At 35.4% G+C, this 16,233-nt stretch overlaps 1 protein-coding gene across 29 annotated transcripts in view; it reads right to left on the reverse strand.

Annotated features, from left to right (window-relative positions):
* ADGRL3 (adhesion G protein-coupled receptor L3) overlaps nt 1-16,233 on the reverse strand; it is an 823,449-nt gene that overhangs the window by 89,077 nt on the left and 718,139 nt on the right. For all 29 annotated transcript variants that reach the window (XM_045056306.1, XM_045056308.1, XM_045056303.1 and 26 more), the window contains 2 exons: nt 7,157-7,366; nt 3,838-4,058 (listed from right to left, as the gene is read on the reverse strand). In XM_045056306.1, coding sequence (XP_044912241.1) covers nt 3,838-4,058; nt 7,157-7,366 — 431 coding nt within the window. The remainder of the gene's footprint in view (nt 1-3,837; nt 4,059-7,156; nt 7,367-16,233) is intronic.

Genomic DNA, 16,233 nt, shown 5'->3' on the forward strand with positions numbered 1-16,233 from the left:
TACTCTGAGTGGTTGAAACTGAGGAGTAAAAACTTAATAATAATAATAAAGTTCCAATAATAAGTGAAATAGATTTCCTAGACATAAAAATTCAATGTATTGAGCTTAATAAGAATTTACAGAAAGTGGCTGATAATATGTTCTGAATTCTGGCTAATTCCAATTTATTTAAGACTGGATTTGTATTAAAAAAAAAGTCAATGTAGCATATAAGAAGGGGCCGCTGGTAAACAGACAAACAAAAGGAACAGTGCAATTGAGATTGTAGATTTACACGAAAAAAGAGGAGATGAACAGGGAGTCAGGAATGCCATCCAAAGTCAAATAAAAGCAATGAACAATAGTAACAGAAACTGGGGGGGCGCCTGGGTGGCGCAGTCGGTTAAGCGTCCGACTTCAGCCAGGTCACGATCTCGCGGTCCGGGAGTTCGAGCCCCGCGTCAGGCTCTGGGCTGATGGCTGAGAGCCTGGAGCCTGTTTCCGATTCTGTGTCTCCCTCTCTCTCTGCCCCTCCCCCGTTCATGCTCTGTCTCTCTCTGTCCCAAAAATAAAATAAAGTCGAAAAAAAAATTTTTTTAATAAAAAAATAAAAAAAAAGAAACTGGAACAACAAAGACCGATTTGATAATAAGGAACAAGATACATAATTCTATACATAGAAATCCTTCGAGTTATGTAAAAATTCATTGCTTATATTTTTCTTTGAGAAGATATCTTGATTAAACACCTGATAGAAAACATGATCTGTTCATTTCAGCTTCTCAAGTAAATACAAATGACTGAATAATGTTTCTTTCTCCACACCTGCTTCTTCAATGGGGAAAATAGACACTGGGTTGGATGAATTCCCAATCGGTAGAAGTTAAACATTTTTTTCCATGTATTCTGAAGGTCTCTCTGTGGACAATGTATTTAAGATGCACAAAAGAGCCACCAAATGCTCTATGCCCGCCTATGATAGAATTTTAAGCAATTTTCCTTATTCTCCTCTCTCCCTCTTTCATCTATCCTTCCTTTTCTCTATATCTGCTTTGTTGCTCTTTGTGTTGGGAAAAATCATAATTGTGGAACTGAACTATTATCGAGGCTTATTTTAAATCAGTGCCTGGGAAGTAAATTAGCCTCTATTCCCACACAGTAATAATGTCAGTAAATGAGAGCTTCCAGTTATGGTGCAGGAAATTAAAGCAATGATGGCCAAAGATTGAACAGTCACAAGAGACTTACATATTATTGATTCTAAGAAAAGATAGATTCCTACCATCCAGAAAATGACATCTGTCTCAAAATAAATGACTAAAACACAAAGCAAGCAAGTCTGAGTCAGTTTAGTAACAGGAAAATTTGGAAATATCTAAAAAGAAAAAAATAAATAAAATAAAAGCAAATCAGGAACTGCAAGAGAGTAAAATGAAATTATTGAGAAGAATATTCGAATGCTATAAGGTCACAAATAATTACATATCACTCAATTTAATATCTGAGAGGGGATGTACATTAATTAAAGTATAAAATCCGATGACCTAAGTGTAGTGACTGCTAGAGAGTTCCTTTTTAAGTTGACGAAAACGTTGTAAAATTAGACGGTGGTGATGGGTGTATAACTGTGAATGTACTAAAATCTACTGAAGCATACACTTTGAAAGAGTGAATTTAATGGTATGTGGATTATATCAATAAAGGTGTTATTAAAAACAACAACAACAACAACAACAACAAACTTTTGATTTAATCCCCCTACCCCTAAGAGGTCTTTAGAGGCAAACATTTTTAATGTCTTTAATCCTAATTTGTTCTACAGTGGTCACTGGGATCCACAAAATGAACTCAGACTTGACCACAATTCATAAAGGTCAGATTAAGAAATTATTATTGTTGTATTTAGACAAATGGCCTCACATAGCCTTCACCGTACTCCAGGCGGGGGAGGAGGGGGGGACAATCAACAGAAGTGAGACAGTCTTCTTTCAATCACAGTGTTCGTGCCTCGGAACAGACATGTATTCCACTTTAACTGTGCTCCCAGTAACACTTCTGCTTGTCTTCTCTCCTTATGAATTCTCTCTTCTGGGAAGTGAGCTGCTTTATTGCCAGCATATTCAGGCTGCTGATTGCTGGTGGCAAGTCATGAAATTTGGCTTATTAACTTCTGTACAAATTGATGTTATCTAACCTCATCTGAGCCTTCACTACTGCTTGGAAATCTTATTAACGTCTAATTGGCTCCTTAACACATTTTCCATAGTGCTCATTTCAAGGCTTTCCAAATCTCCTGTCCTCTCCAAATGACCTCACCTATTCACTCAGCCGAAGTCAGGCTCTTCTGCTTGATGGAAAAGTTCTTCCACTTCGAAATTTATCTTATCTTTTCTTTCCTTCATACTCATCTCAGAAGAGAGGGGTCATTTTACTCTTCCCAAAACATCCTACTTTAGTGGAAATAAATCTGACCTGTTTTATCACACACATCTGCCACTAACTAGCTCTAGCATCATGGGCCAGGCAATTAATTATCCGATCTTTGATTTTTTTTTCATCTGTAAAATTAATGTCTTGGACCACGTGAATTCCAATGCCACTTTCATTATTAAATAAGGTTTTCCTAATCTTATGTACAATCTTATGCCTTTCTATCCCCCAGGACCTTTCCTTTTCATTCAGCCTCTCTCTATATTAAATACAAATGAAGCATAAGATATTTTCTCTCTATTAGTCTCCTCCTATCAACTTGATTCTTTCCACCCTAGACATTCTTCGGACTTTATTTTTAAAAATTCTTCTTCACTACTGTTATCATGAGTTAATCCTTTCATTATTTCTCAAACTTTTTCAGGGTGCAGGTAATACTTGAAAACTCTACTATCTTGCTATTGACTTCTCTCTTTGAATCTTCCAATTTGGTTTCTGCTTCCAGCACTAGCAAAATAATTGTTGCAAAGGACAAATCATTTTTCCTCAGTGCTTATCCTACTTGAATTATCTTTGATATAGAACACTACAGATGGTGTTCTGAAACACCATCCTGAAACTGCCTTCTCATTTTCCTCATGATTCTCTTTCAAGGCTCTGGTCACCTCTCGCCTTTCTCTATTTTTATTTTCCCGCCCCAATCTATGTCCTAAATGTGGGTATTCATCAGAGATCTATCTTGGTCTTCTTTCTAATGTTTTTCTATTGAAACTTTCATTCATGCTCAGGGTTCCAACTGTTATATTGATGTGGATTACAAAAATATTTTTCACTGAACTCCTTTCCAGTATGTTGGACACCTCTACATGTATGTCTCACCAATTTGAACGTACACTGAAACCAAAATTCATCTCTATGACCCAATACTCACCTAGGGAAAAAAAAAAGGGAAAAATACAAGCTGCCCCTGTTCCTATTGTCTCTCTTTCTGTTAATGATATAAATTTATTTCCAGTAACTAGAACTGACAGGTAAGGAAGAACAGAAGCCATTAATATCAGGGACTACACTGTCCTCTGAATACACAGTTTCTGACATAGCTAGTTCTACATTTGACAAATGTCTCAATGCTCTGAAAGATATTAAAACAATCATCTTCTTATAACAACTCAAGGGTATGATGTAGTTGTGGGACAATTAAGTTCTTTTCTAACAGAATCATACTGAATCTCAAGGTTTTTCCTCTTTCTACCTCATAACAAAAGTATACTCATGATTTGAATTACTCCCATTTGCTTCTCCAGTTCAAACATCTATTGCTATGAGGTGATATAAAGACCTTAGCTTCCAAGAAAATACAAGGCATTTATTTCAACTAGATTTCAAAAGAGAAAAGAAAAAGAAAAAGGAAAGAAAACATAAACTCACACTTTATCTGTTCCATAACTCCTGTAGTCTACCGCCGCGGACACAGCCACTATGAGTGCAGGCATCCCATAGCCAACCAGGTAAAAGTATTTCCTCCGTGAATGCTCACTCTCAAAAACCTCCACCAGCATGATATAGAGTTGCACTCCCTCCAGGAACATCCAGGTGAAGGCCGCCAAGAAGAAGAAATGTAGTAGGGCAGCAAAAACTGCACAGGCAATCTAGGAAAGAGAACAAATGATTTGAATGACAACCAAACGAAATATCACCAACTACCATAACATCAAAACAAATATTTATTAGGGCGCCCGGGTGGCTCAGTCAGTTAAACGTCTGATTCTTGATTTCGGCTCAGGTCATGATCTCATGGTTTGTGAGTTTGAGCTCCGCATTGGGCTCTGTGCTGATGGCATGGAGCCTGCTTGGGATCCTGTCTCTCTCTCTCTCTCTCTCTCTCTCTCTCTCTCTCTCTCTCAAAGTGAATAAAAATAAACTTAAAAAAAATTTTATCAAGACTGCGGTAATACAATAGGTCTGTCAAAAAATAACCTAAATAAGATTCTTAAATTTCAGATATTAAAACCTAATTAAGTATAACCTACCTTTCAAAACTATATTTAACATTCTACTAATAATGTCTTACAGATGACAGCATAGTATTATAAGGAAAAATAATAAAATTTAGGAAAAAGTTCTAATAAGAGCCTAGTTATTGATAATTATTTCTGAGATTAAAGTTTTAAAAATATAACTATGAATTATTTTTCTTGGCCTTAATCATGGGTGTTCTAACATATTAAATTATTCATTTGTAAATGAAAGAGAAACATTAAAACCAAGGAGAATAAAAGCTCTTAAAATTCAAAACGAGGGGCGCCTGGATGGCTCAGTTGGTTGAGCATCTGACTCAGTCTCAGCTTAGGTCACCATCTCCTAGTTCCTAGGTTGCAACCCTGCAGCGGGCTCTGTGCTGATGGCATGGGGCCTGCTTGGGATTCTCTCTCTCCCTCTCTCTCTGCTCCTCCCCTGCTCATGCTTGCTGTCTCTCTCAAAATAAATAACGATTAAAAAATAAAAATAAAATAATTATAGTATTTTGTGATGGGATCACCAATTCATTATTATTATTTGCTTATTTATTTCTTCCCTGCTTGATTTCAGAAAGGATTTAAGGTGGCATTGGGAAGTTCATACTAAAAAGTATAAAAGTAGGTTTAAAATAAAATAAAATAGAAGGCTCCAGAGTACTTTCTTTCCCTCTATTTCTTCCTTTATTTTTCTTTCTTTTCCTTTCTTTCTTTCTTTCTTTCTTTCTTTCTTTCTTTCTTTCTTTCTTTCTTTCTTTCTTTTTTCTTTCTTTCTTTCCTTCTTTCTTTTTTTTTTTGTTATCCTAAAAAATGTTGGCCTAGAAGACAGCCAGCCCCTACTTTGGCATATTCTCTAAGGCACTACGAGTTTCAGCTGACCACATATTCATTTTCTTATGTGAGTTCTGGAATTCTCACTCCTTGGGGAAGCAGCAGTCTTTATTTTTAATTTAAGAAATTCTAGTTAAAAATCTATAGCTCCTACTAGAAAAAGGCAACAAATTTATAGAAATCATCAGATTATTACAGATTCAATGATAAGTATGATCCTTGAGACAGAGACAAAGGCCAAGTCAGTCTCACCAAGTAAGAGAGATGGCGATGAGGATGTCTCACGTCACCAGGCTAGAGACAAAGCCGAGCCTACTCACCGTAGAAAAGGCAGGCAGAGGACACTTATCCAGCAACAAGAAGAAAGACAAGTTGGGCTAAGATGCACTCTACTCAACTTTTTCATATCAATCTTTGTTCTCTAGGCTACTTGTCAGAAGTTAGTTTGTGCAGCACACAACGTGTGGTGAAGTTTGTCATACCATATGTACATTAGGAAACAAAAGTATGAATAAGGTTTCTAAATGAAAAGAAATCACACAGCATTTGAATTGCAGGTTAACAAGAGAATGAAATGATTTCTTCTTGGAAATAGCACAGTTTTCCATTTCTTGCTTTTTAGAGTTAGAACCTCAACTATTAATTTTTGTTATCAGAAGACTTAACTCTTTTGGGAAAGCAATGTGCACTTTGATTGCTTATTCATATGTATGCATTTATGGGAAAAGCTGTCACATTTGTGTATGATAACCAATTAAAAGTAAAATCTCCATAATTGTACCCTTTACAGCCATTAATCATGAATGTGTAATCACAAACATGAATCCAACTGCATTTTTATTGTAAAGTACTCCATACTTATGGACACATACCAGAGAACAGCATTAAGGGAATGAATTATTTATTATGCCTACACATCTCTAAAAAAATGGAAGTTTTTTTTTTCTCAATTGCAGTTTAGTCATGAAGCAAACTTGCGCTATGTGCATGAATCCTAAGTAAATAGAACGGGCCTCACAAAAAGTATAAGCAGGCGTAGAGTCTGTTGAATAATTAGATACTATCTGTTATTCACGTTTTCTGTTTGGTTTCACCCCAAACAGTTGGCTGGTGCAGTTCCTTTCCCCCTTTTACTTTTCCTACTTCTTTCCTTCCTCTCTTTCATTTTCTGATGACTGAACATAGTTAGTAGTAAAGTACAAAGCTGGCATTAAAGATGTAAAAACAGAACTTGCACAAATGTGTGTCAAACAAAATTTGGGAAGAGTTTATAAATTCTAAAAATGACCTACGGTTTAAACTATTTTCCAAATAGGTCAATTAAAAAAACTCATTTTATACATGAAGTTTTTAATATGATATAAACTGATTTTTTTTAAGTATATGATGGGGGCACCTGGCTGGCTCAGTCAGGAAAGCATACAACTCTTATCAGGGTTGTGGGTTGGAGCTCCACACTGGGTGTAAAGATTACTAAAATAAATAAATAAATAAACTTAAAAAAAAGAGTATGTGATAAACTTTCAAAAATAACAATTGTATCTATCAGGAGAGATATTCTTCAATTCCCCACATGATTTTATTTAACATTCATCAGTATTCTGCTCTGATAAAAACAAAATGAAACAAACACCCACACATACAAACTAATGAGGAGATACAGTTCCTTAGAATTGCAAGGTTACGAACAGAATTTCTCAAGAAATGCACATTCATACATCCCTAACATTCACTGCCTCTTTACAACAATGGGGTATGAAAAAGGGAAACTGAGTAAGATCTGAAAATTAACAATTATCTTAGACAACTAGAAGAGAGGATACTTTCAAACAAGAATATTTTGGGTATTAGAAAGCTGGAGATGGAGACATTTTTTCCTAATATCAGTGGAAGCTGCTTACTGGTTGGTCCGTTCGGTTGATCCCAATCAGGAAGAGCAGTTCAGCTACAAAAAGGCTGATGCAGAGGTTCTTGTGGATGGTGTTACGGTCACTCTGGAGCCCACGGAAAAAGCAAAATGTGAAGATGCAAATCAGGAGACAAACAAGGGACAGCAAAATTCCAACCCACGTGATCACATCCAGAAGAAGGTCATGGACCGCATCACTGTGCTGGAAATACAACAGAAAAGCCGTAAGTTGCACTTATGCATAACAGATTGTGAAGTCTTATGAGGGCCTGGATTCATGAAGCATGATTATCATAATGCGCTAAATATCCTATGCACACACAATGAATAAGATAACTTAATTGTTCAGGTTTTCTAGTCCACAGGTAAAAGATTTTATATTTTCTGAGGTTTAAATCAGTTTGCTATTCAGGGATGTCAGTAGTGTTTGTACCTTTCTTGATTAAATATGCTTTTAGGATGCAAATGGTTGAAGCAACCTAACTTAATTCTGGCCTAAGATTTCAGGGAAAATTTTATTTTTTCAACTCATATCACTTTTTTAGGTTAATTCTTTGACAACTCCCACTAGGGAATACTCTATTTAAAAAATTAAGCTATATGCTTAAGGAAGTGGTGTCTCAACTGAAATGCTTTTTCAATCACCAAGGGATTTTTCAATAAAAAAATACAATTCCTCTGTTCTGTAGGTTCTTTATTAAAATTTCCAAGGTTGAGTTCATAAAAGTATGTATTTTTATAAAGATTCCCAGTTAATTCTGATGAATAGCCACATATGCGCACCATTTATTTAGTGGAAGATCTAAAAGAGTGAGGATATACACTGGATTTATATTCATATTGAATGGCTTAAGGAGATCAGGAAGTTTGATCCTTGAAGGGTTTGCATGAATAGAGCCTGTTATACATAGATGGAAAATAAGCATTCAGTATTACTATACCCCATAGCAGCATAAAACAGATAGAGCTAAGAAAAAGAAAAAGCTCATAAAAGCTTCTGTACTAAAACTGCAAATTTTTTTTTGGTTCTGTTAAAATAATCTTGAGAGTTCCATACCATCCATGTTCCTTGTTCTTTGTACTATCTCATTTCTGTCCTTGTTCCAAGATTCCAGACTCTATTCCTTCCCTATGGTAGATTGACTCTACCCAAAACACTTCTGTGAAGCATTAGAATATATAGTGGCCCAACACAGCAGCATGCCAAGGTACTGGAGCAGAGTTCAGAAATTGTCCATGACTGTCAATGCCTCTTTTCTTCACAGGTTTCTGGAAAAGCCCTGAAGACCTAACTTCCATAAGTAGGACTTTTTCTCAAAAACCTAACATTAGATTTTTTAAAAATGTAAGTGGCAAAGGGATCTGTATGATGCCATTTATACAAAATTTTAAAGGACAAAAAAAACAGTGACTTCGATTTTTATGGATATGTGCATAAGCAGTGCAAGTGTAATATGAGGATGGGAAATTTTTAGTTAAAAAACAAAGAAATGCATTTCTAATTGACATCTTTTTCCACTGTGTAGATCATACACATTGCTTTTTATTTTAGGATGGAGGTTACTACATTTGGTTGTCTTCCACACTGTTAACTCACTTTCAAAATACATAAATATCCAGGTTTTCCAGTGTTACTTGTGTCTATTCAAACTTCATACTTGTAGGTTTTTTACAAACGTCATACAAAGATTATTCTGAATATGAAAATTCTTACAAGTGAGTCCCTATGCTGTAACCTAAATCATAGCTCTTCTCAGATTGCCAGATGAGACTTCACAGTTGTTATTTGATACAGAACTCTGCTAGCACACTGTCAATGAAACCGTTTTGAAATATTCCTGCATAACTCTAGGTATATTTCTCGGAAGGAGCTGAAATCATGAAAAGAAAACTACATGAAATTTTGCTTTAACTGCTTTGTTCTCCAGGGGACACTACTAACATATTGTTGGGTCTCAGATAGCTTAAATTACTTTTACTATTTGAATGTGGAGAATGGTTAGTGCTACCCGGTTCCCTGAACAGAGGGCTATTTGCTCTCTTCTTTGACTCAAAGGAAAGATGCTGTGTTTGAGTATCAAGCACCAATGTTCAGCACAGCAGTCTCTATAATGGGAAAGATGGCAGGTATAATACATTCTCAAATGTATCCTAAAGACCTAAAACACTAACAAGACAGAGACAGAGAGACAGAGAGAGAGAGACAGAGAGAGAGAGAGAGAGAGAGAGAGAGAGAGAGAGAGAGAAAGAAAGAAAAAGAAAGAAAGAAAGAAAGAAAGAAAGAAAGAAAGAAAGAAAGAAAGAAAGAAAGAAAGAAAAAGAAACCAAAAAACTCCTGCCTTTGTCTGGGTAGTTGCATTATTAGAAATGTATTTACTTTACTCAGTGCCTTCATAAGTCCATCAAAAACCCCATGCAGAGTTATTAAGAGAAGAATACCAGATGTCAAAACATCAGTAGAAAAAGTACATTACACTCAAAGAACAAAAAAAGTCTAGTGATGAATTCACCTTTCAGGTATTAGTGTCTAGCTCAGAAATCATCAACACCAACCACCCTGTGCTTACTATACTGTGATAGCAGCACCCTTCAGGATACAACTCACCACTTGAATTTTATAAATAAGATGAAAGGAAAAGAACAATGGATATTAAATGCCAATAAAAGCTGTAAGTATAGCCTTCTTTATCATAGCGTACCATAACAGAACTTTCAGAAGGCCAAGCTATGAAAAAAACCACATCCCCTTCAAGAGGATGGCCAATTGAATAAAACTCTTAGGCATGGTGTAACAGTATGATGATCGATCAAGTATTCTTATTTCCAAGGTTTGATGTTTGTGAGCACTATATAACTCAATCACTTATAACATGTACTATACATAACATTATGTGCCTTGAAATCTTATTAATCTAATATCTTATTAATGTTTTAACCCAACATGTAGTACTACTAGGTTTGACAAATGAAAAACCCTTAATAAATATTTGTTTTTGAATGATGATGATAATCACACTCTGCTTAGACCAAATGCCTTAGAGCTGAATTACCTATATCAGTATAGGTTTAACATCCCTTTAATCTCCACTGAATGCTTAAAAAGGTTTCAAGTATTACATGCTAAAAACTGAGATCCTCATCATATCCTGTTTCTCCCTCCACCCTGCAAACAAACTTTTCTTTCCTCTGTTTTCCCATTTCAGTAAACAACAACAACAACATTCTTTGAGGTATTCTTGCCAAAAACTTACGAGTCACGTTGATTCCTCTCTTTCACATGCCACGCTTTATCCACCAGGACATCTTGTGGGCTCTGCCTTCTAAAGCTGGTATATGCCCATCACTTCAACTACACCAAAGTGGTTGGAGCCATCCATTTTTTCAGTAGCCCCCTAACTGATCTCCCCACTTTGATCCTCACCCCCCTTCCCTCTATATACAACAGGGAAGAGAGATTATTTTTAAATATAATTCAGATGATATGACTCATTGATGAAAGACATCCAATGTCTTCTCTCTCAATGACAGTAAAAACCAGTCTTTCAAAGGTCTGCAAGGCACTATAACATCAGCATCTCCATGGCACCATTTCCCATTCTCCCCTTCATTCAGTTAATTCCACCGAGTTGTCCTGCTCCATTCTTTGAATATGTCAAAGACATTCCAGGCTCAGAATCTTTGCATTTGCTGTTCCCTTCGCCTGGAATCCTCTTCCAAAAGGCAGCTGCATGGCTTACTTGATACCCTCTTTCAGTCCCTCTTTCAAATGGTACCTTCTCATAGTTTTTCTGAGTCACCATATCTGAAATTGCAACCACATTTTCCCCATTCTGACTCTTTCTCTATTACTTTTCCTGCATTATTTTTCTCATCAGCACTTATCTACAGTATATATTTTGTTAATATTGCTTGTCTACTGTCTGTGTCTCCCTCTAGAAATTATACTCCAAGAGAATAAATTGTTTTATCTTTCTAATCACAATTGTATCCACAGGTATAACACAAAATTATATACCATAGAGTGGATGCACAATTAATATGTTGATTGAATGACTCTCTAATTATCCCCATCTTCTAGAATGGATTTAAATTATAAACTAAAATTTGTATCATGCTGTCCATTGCACAATCTTTGGAACTCTTTGGTTTTTAAATCACACACTCTAAAATCTTAACTAAAAGATAAAGAAAATTAGAGCTGAAGAATGAGAAGGATGTTACACCATACTATTTTAAGATATGTTGAAACGTCAAGGTGTTACATTAATTATGACAATGGAGGCCAAACTATGCAGCGAAGCAAGAAGACTTCAGAAATAAGTCTTAGGGTCTAAAGGCATGGATTTAACCCTGCCACTCTAACTTCACAATTGTCACCTTGAACAAACTACTTAACCTTTTGAGTATCAAAAGCCCCATACACATAGAGATAAAATGACTGAGGCTTCAGCATCTTGTGATAAGTAATTAAGATAATATATATGAAAGCAAGAAAGTCAATGTTTCTTATTTCCTTTTTAAAAATTTTTTAATATTTATTTATTTTTGAGAGAGAGAGACAGAGAGTGAGCCAGGGAGGGGCAGAGAGAAAGGGAGACACAGAATCCAAAGCAGGGCTCCAGGCTCCCAGCCATCAGCACAGAGCCTGATGTGGGGCTTGAACTCACAAACCGTGAGATCATGACCTGAGCTGAAGTAGGACGCCTAACCGACTGAGCCACCCAAGTGCCCCTCTTATTTCCTTTTTTAATTTGAAAATAGTCTGGATTATTTTCTTGTTTGACAGCAGCCTTCATTTAAATAATCAAAAGTCTGTATGAATGATAAGGGTTGGATCAGAAAAATAATAACTGTGACAAAAATAAATGTTAATGTTATTTTAATTAACATTAAACATTGGACACAAAACATTATTCCAACCAACTGATGAATTACCTAAGTTCACTTTGTAACATTGCCAGTTTATTTTATGTTAATTATATTTGTGCTATTGATGAATTAAGGTCACAAAGTGCCTGCATTATCTGAAGGAGGCAGATTTTAACTTTAGAATCTGAATTCTACATACACTATTGCACAAATGTGTTTATAACTTTTACATAATATAACACAAAGGTGCACAATTTCACCTTTATATTCTTCTTTAACCTATAACAAAAAGACAAAGTAGCAATGGGAGATATATACCTAATCCCCCCCCCCCCCCCCCGCCCCAGAGTCTGACCATACATAGATTACTATAATCTGTTGGGAAGAATTCTTGAAAAACTCACGAAAAATTTTTTTAAGACAAAAAATCAAAAGATTCAAGGAGACTAACTTCTTAAGAGAAGATGGAGAGGTGTGAAAGGAAATCTTCAAGCAGAATGACAGAATGATTCCCAGAATGATATTCCAGAAAGAAGATACTTTTGGAAAATGAAATGATTCTATACTCTCTAGAAAGAAATTTTTATTAAAACAATATTTGTTTTTCAGGTTTTCTATGACATTTCTATTCATATTTGAAATGCCAAATATTTTGTCAAATCTACACAAAGTTTGTGATTTTCTGTTTTCTGTTTGTCTCAGTGAATTTGCTTTGCCTATCACCATGGAGAGCTTAGAGAGTAACACAAATGTCACAAAAGGGTGAGTGTCACATTTGGGGAAAAAATTTCCTAAACAATGATATTTTGTTGAAGACACTCTGTCAATGTAAAATACTCAAAGACACAAACAGGTACATTTAATGAAACTAAATCCAAATTTATGGAAAAGGAAAACGTGACTTTCATCTCATGATTTTAAAATAATTAATCTGAGTACACTAAGACCTTGGTGGAAGTCTTGATGTTTCTAACTTTATTGTCCAAAAGGCAAGTCAACAAACAAGATGGAGAAATAGATTGTGAAATGTTTTTCATTTTAACCACATAAGTGTTTCCAGATGGGACATGAACTATGTGAATTAATTTGTAAACCCTCCGGATGGTTTTTCTTTTATCATAATTTTAGAAAGTTATATTTTCTAGACATTACTTGAACAATCACTCCATATAATTATTAATTCTGGGCCAGTAATTATCAAGAACCTGTTTAACTTTCTGCATAATAATGTATCATTTAAATGTTCAGTCAGATTTGTTAAAGCATAATAATATGATTTTTTAAATTGCCTCTTATTATCTCTTTCTGAAATATTTGGAACATAACTAAAATAATTTTTCTTTCTTTCTTTTTTGCAAAAATATGAGCACTTGCTTTGCTATTAATGTATCACAAAAGCATAAGGCCAGTAAGGTTACAAAAGGCTATTTTCTGATGAATGTTGTGTAAACTGTGTAAATCAGTTCCTAGCATTGCTCTAACTCTTGGGAGACAGGTCATCAGACACAGTTCACTCTGCAAATGCTTGCAAAAATAAAGGGTTCAATGCACTCAGGAAATTAGGATTTCCTTGTGGAAGAAGATGAAGGTCAAAGTTGAGTAAGACAGTGAGACGAACAACATAACTGCATTTAATATTTTCACAGTAAATTAACCAAAAAATCAGCAAAAATTTTCAGATTTGTATTACATTGAAAAAAAAAACAATCTATTTTCAGGCGTTTATTGCTAAGAGAGAAATACTGGCACCTAAGAGCACACAAAAACATACATAATGAACTGTCCTTTGGATTCAATGGAACTTATTCAGCAAATCTTGGTTTCAAAAGTGTAGCATAGCAGCCGCAAAGTTATTTGACATTTTCTTGCTTTGAATTAAAAAAAAAAATTAATTCACCATATTCGGTGAGCCAAATTTACAACCACCAGAAAATAAGGAAACAGAAAAGAAGAGAGTAGAAAATGTAGGAACTAAGTAAGTATCTTACTGGCGCTGCGTTAAACACAGTAATAGGTTAAAAAGGGTAGATTAAAGTTGATGAACCAATAATAGATTAGTGATGAGTTAGAACTTTTCAAAGGCAACGAAATGACTGAGCAGTAAATAAGAAAGAAGATTTTATAAGTATCTGGGATGAGGGTAGGGAATGAAGCTAGGCAGACAGAAAATTCCATCCTTAGTGTTTCTAAGTAAAGTAAGGTGATGATGATGTTGATAGCCAAAACATAACTTTTAAAATGTCATACTGTGTTAGAAGTGCTTATTTGTTTTATTAGGATATGCAATCACATAAAACATTATGATGTGATATTATTATTATCTCCAAGTTATAGATGAAGGAACTGAAGCACAAAGAACAAGTAATTTACTCCAGATGATTCACCTAGTATGCAACAGAGAAAGGATTAGTGGTAGGGTAAGTAACTGTCGAGGTTTGCTCAGGACTATCCTAGCTTTATGTTTTCGAATGCTGGGAAAGATCCTTCATGAAAGGATCTCAGCCTTGAGAGATGCTTCAGAAGTTTGGGAGAAAATTATAAAATCTGTGTGATAGTCTGGCTGAACACAGGCTGGAAGCTATACTATCTGCAGTGTCAAATTCATGTAGCATTGATTACCCATTTTCTTTAGCGACTCCTGCTGTTTTTCACCCTGACTCTTGATGTTGGCATCCGTTATTTGCACTTCCCAGTATCAGATCATCCAATGTTGCATCCCTCTGAGTGATAACAGTTTCACTGCTTGTGATCATGTCTTCCTCTTTGACTTTGGATTGATTTTGGTAAGTATCCATTTCTATGTATCCATTGCTTTGTATGGATTGATTTGTATGGTGCTTTGTGCTACTTCAAGTCTTAACACTGTAAATATTGTGACCATGTTTCTAACAATTCATTACTGAAACTGAGAATGACAATAATATAATAAGATGACAATACTAAAACAGGCCAAACAACTGTGCTATTTTAAAGACACATGGAAGAATTCATGAAACCATACTGGAGAAGTAAGCAAAGTAGAGCATTTCGTACAATATGCAGAAATAAATTTGGGACCACACATGAGAGAGAAGGTTATATGAATGTGGATATGGAGGTTGAATCTCACAAGTTTAGGATGAGGCAGGAAAGTTTTTATAAAACCAAAAGTTTTTTTTTAATCTCCCCCCAAAAAAAGACAGGAATGCTCAGTTGAAATGAACACTCATTGAATGCATTAGAGTATACCATAAGAATAAACATTCATTACTGTTTGTTCCCATTATTGTTTTGTTCCTGACTTGGAGATTGCACATTGCAGTGCTGTGAGAAAACAAAAGGGGAAATTTGGATAGCCAATGTTTTGTCCCTTCATAGTGTAGAGCTGATTCTGTCAGATCTTAACCATACTTTCTCTAGTATATCAGGTGACATATTGAATCATGGCAACAAAATATGTTTCCCCTAGCTCTTAGGTATTTTGATTTGAAACATGGGGTTTGAACTTTCTTTTTTTTAATGTTTATTTTTGAGAGAGAGAGAGAGAGAGAGAGAGAGAGAGAGAACCTGTTTGAGAGGGGAGGGGCAGAGAGAAAAGAAGAGAGAAAAGTCCAAGAAGGCTCTGTGCTGACAAGCACAATGCAGGGCTTGAACTCCCTAATTGTGAGATCATGACCTGAGCCCAAATCAAGAGCGGGACACTTAACCGACTGAGCCACCCAGGTGTCCCGAAACATGGAGTTTGAAATCATTTTCTTGATTTCTATAAAAGTTTTAATGGAACGTCAGAAGACATAAAACAAAAGATTGTTGACACGTTGTCCAGGCACAAAATAGACTTTGCGCATCTATGTGCATATTCAATAGACGGTGCAAATGTAAATTTTGGAAAAGTCAATCCAGTCTATAAACTTCTTACCTACTAAATGTCCTGTATACCTTGTACACAAGGTAGCTATAAGGAGATGTGGTTTGCTTACTATGATAATGAAGTTTCATAATGAAACTTTTTGGTCATTTTTCAGTTCCCTCAAAATGGGCATAGGTGTTTTTTTTTCCTTTTCTTCTTTTTTTTTTAAATTTTCTAGAAAGGGAAGGAGACAGTCTCCTAAGACATGTACCTACAAGATGGATATCATTGCTGCTGGCCATAGAGAAGACGTGAGAATATTGGCCTTCTATAAAATCATATTTTCAAAGTGTGGGACAAGAAGAATGTCT

Source organism: Felis catus, chromosome B1, assembly GCF_018350175.1.
Source record: "Felis catus isolate Fca126 chromosome B1, F.catus_Fca126_mat1.0, whole genome shotgun sequence".
NCBI lineage: Eukaryota > Metazoa > Chordata > Mammalia > Carnivora > Felidae > Felis > Felis catus.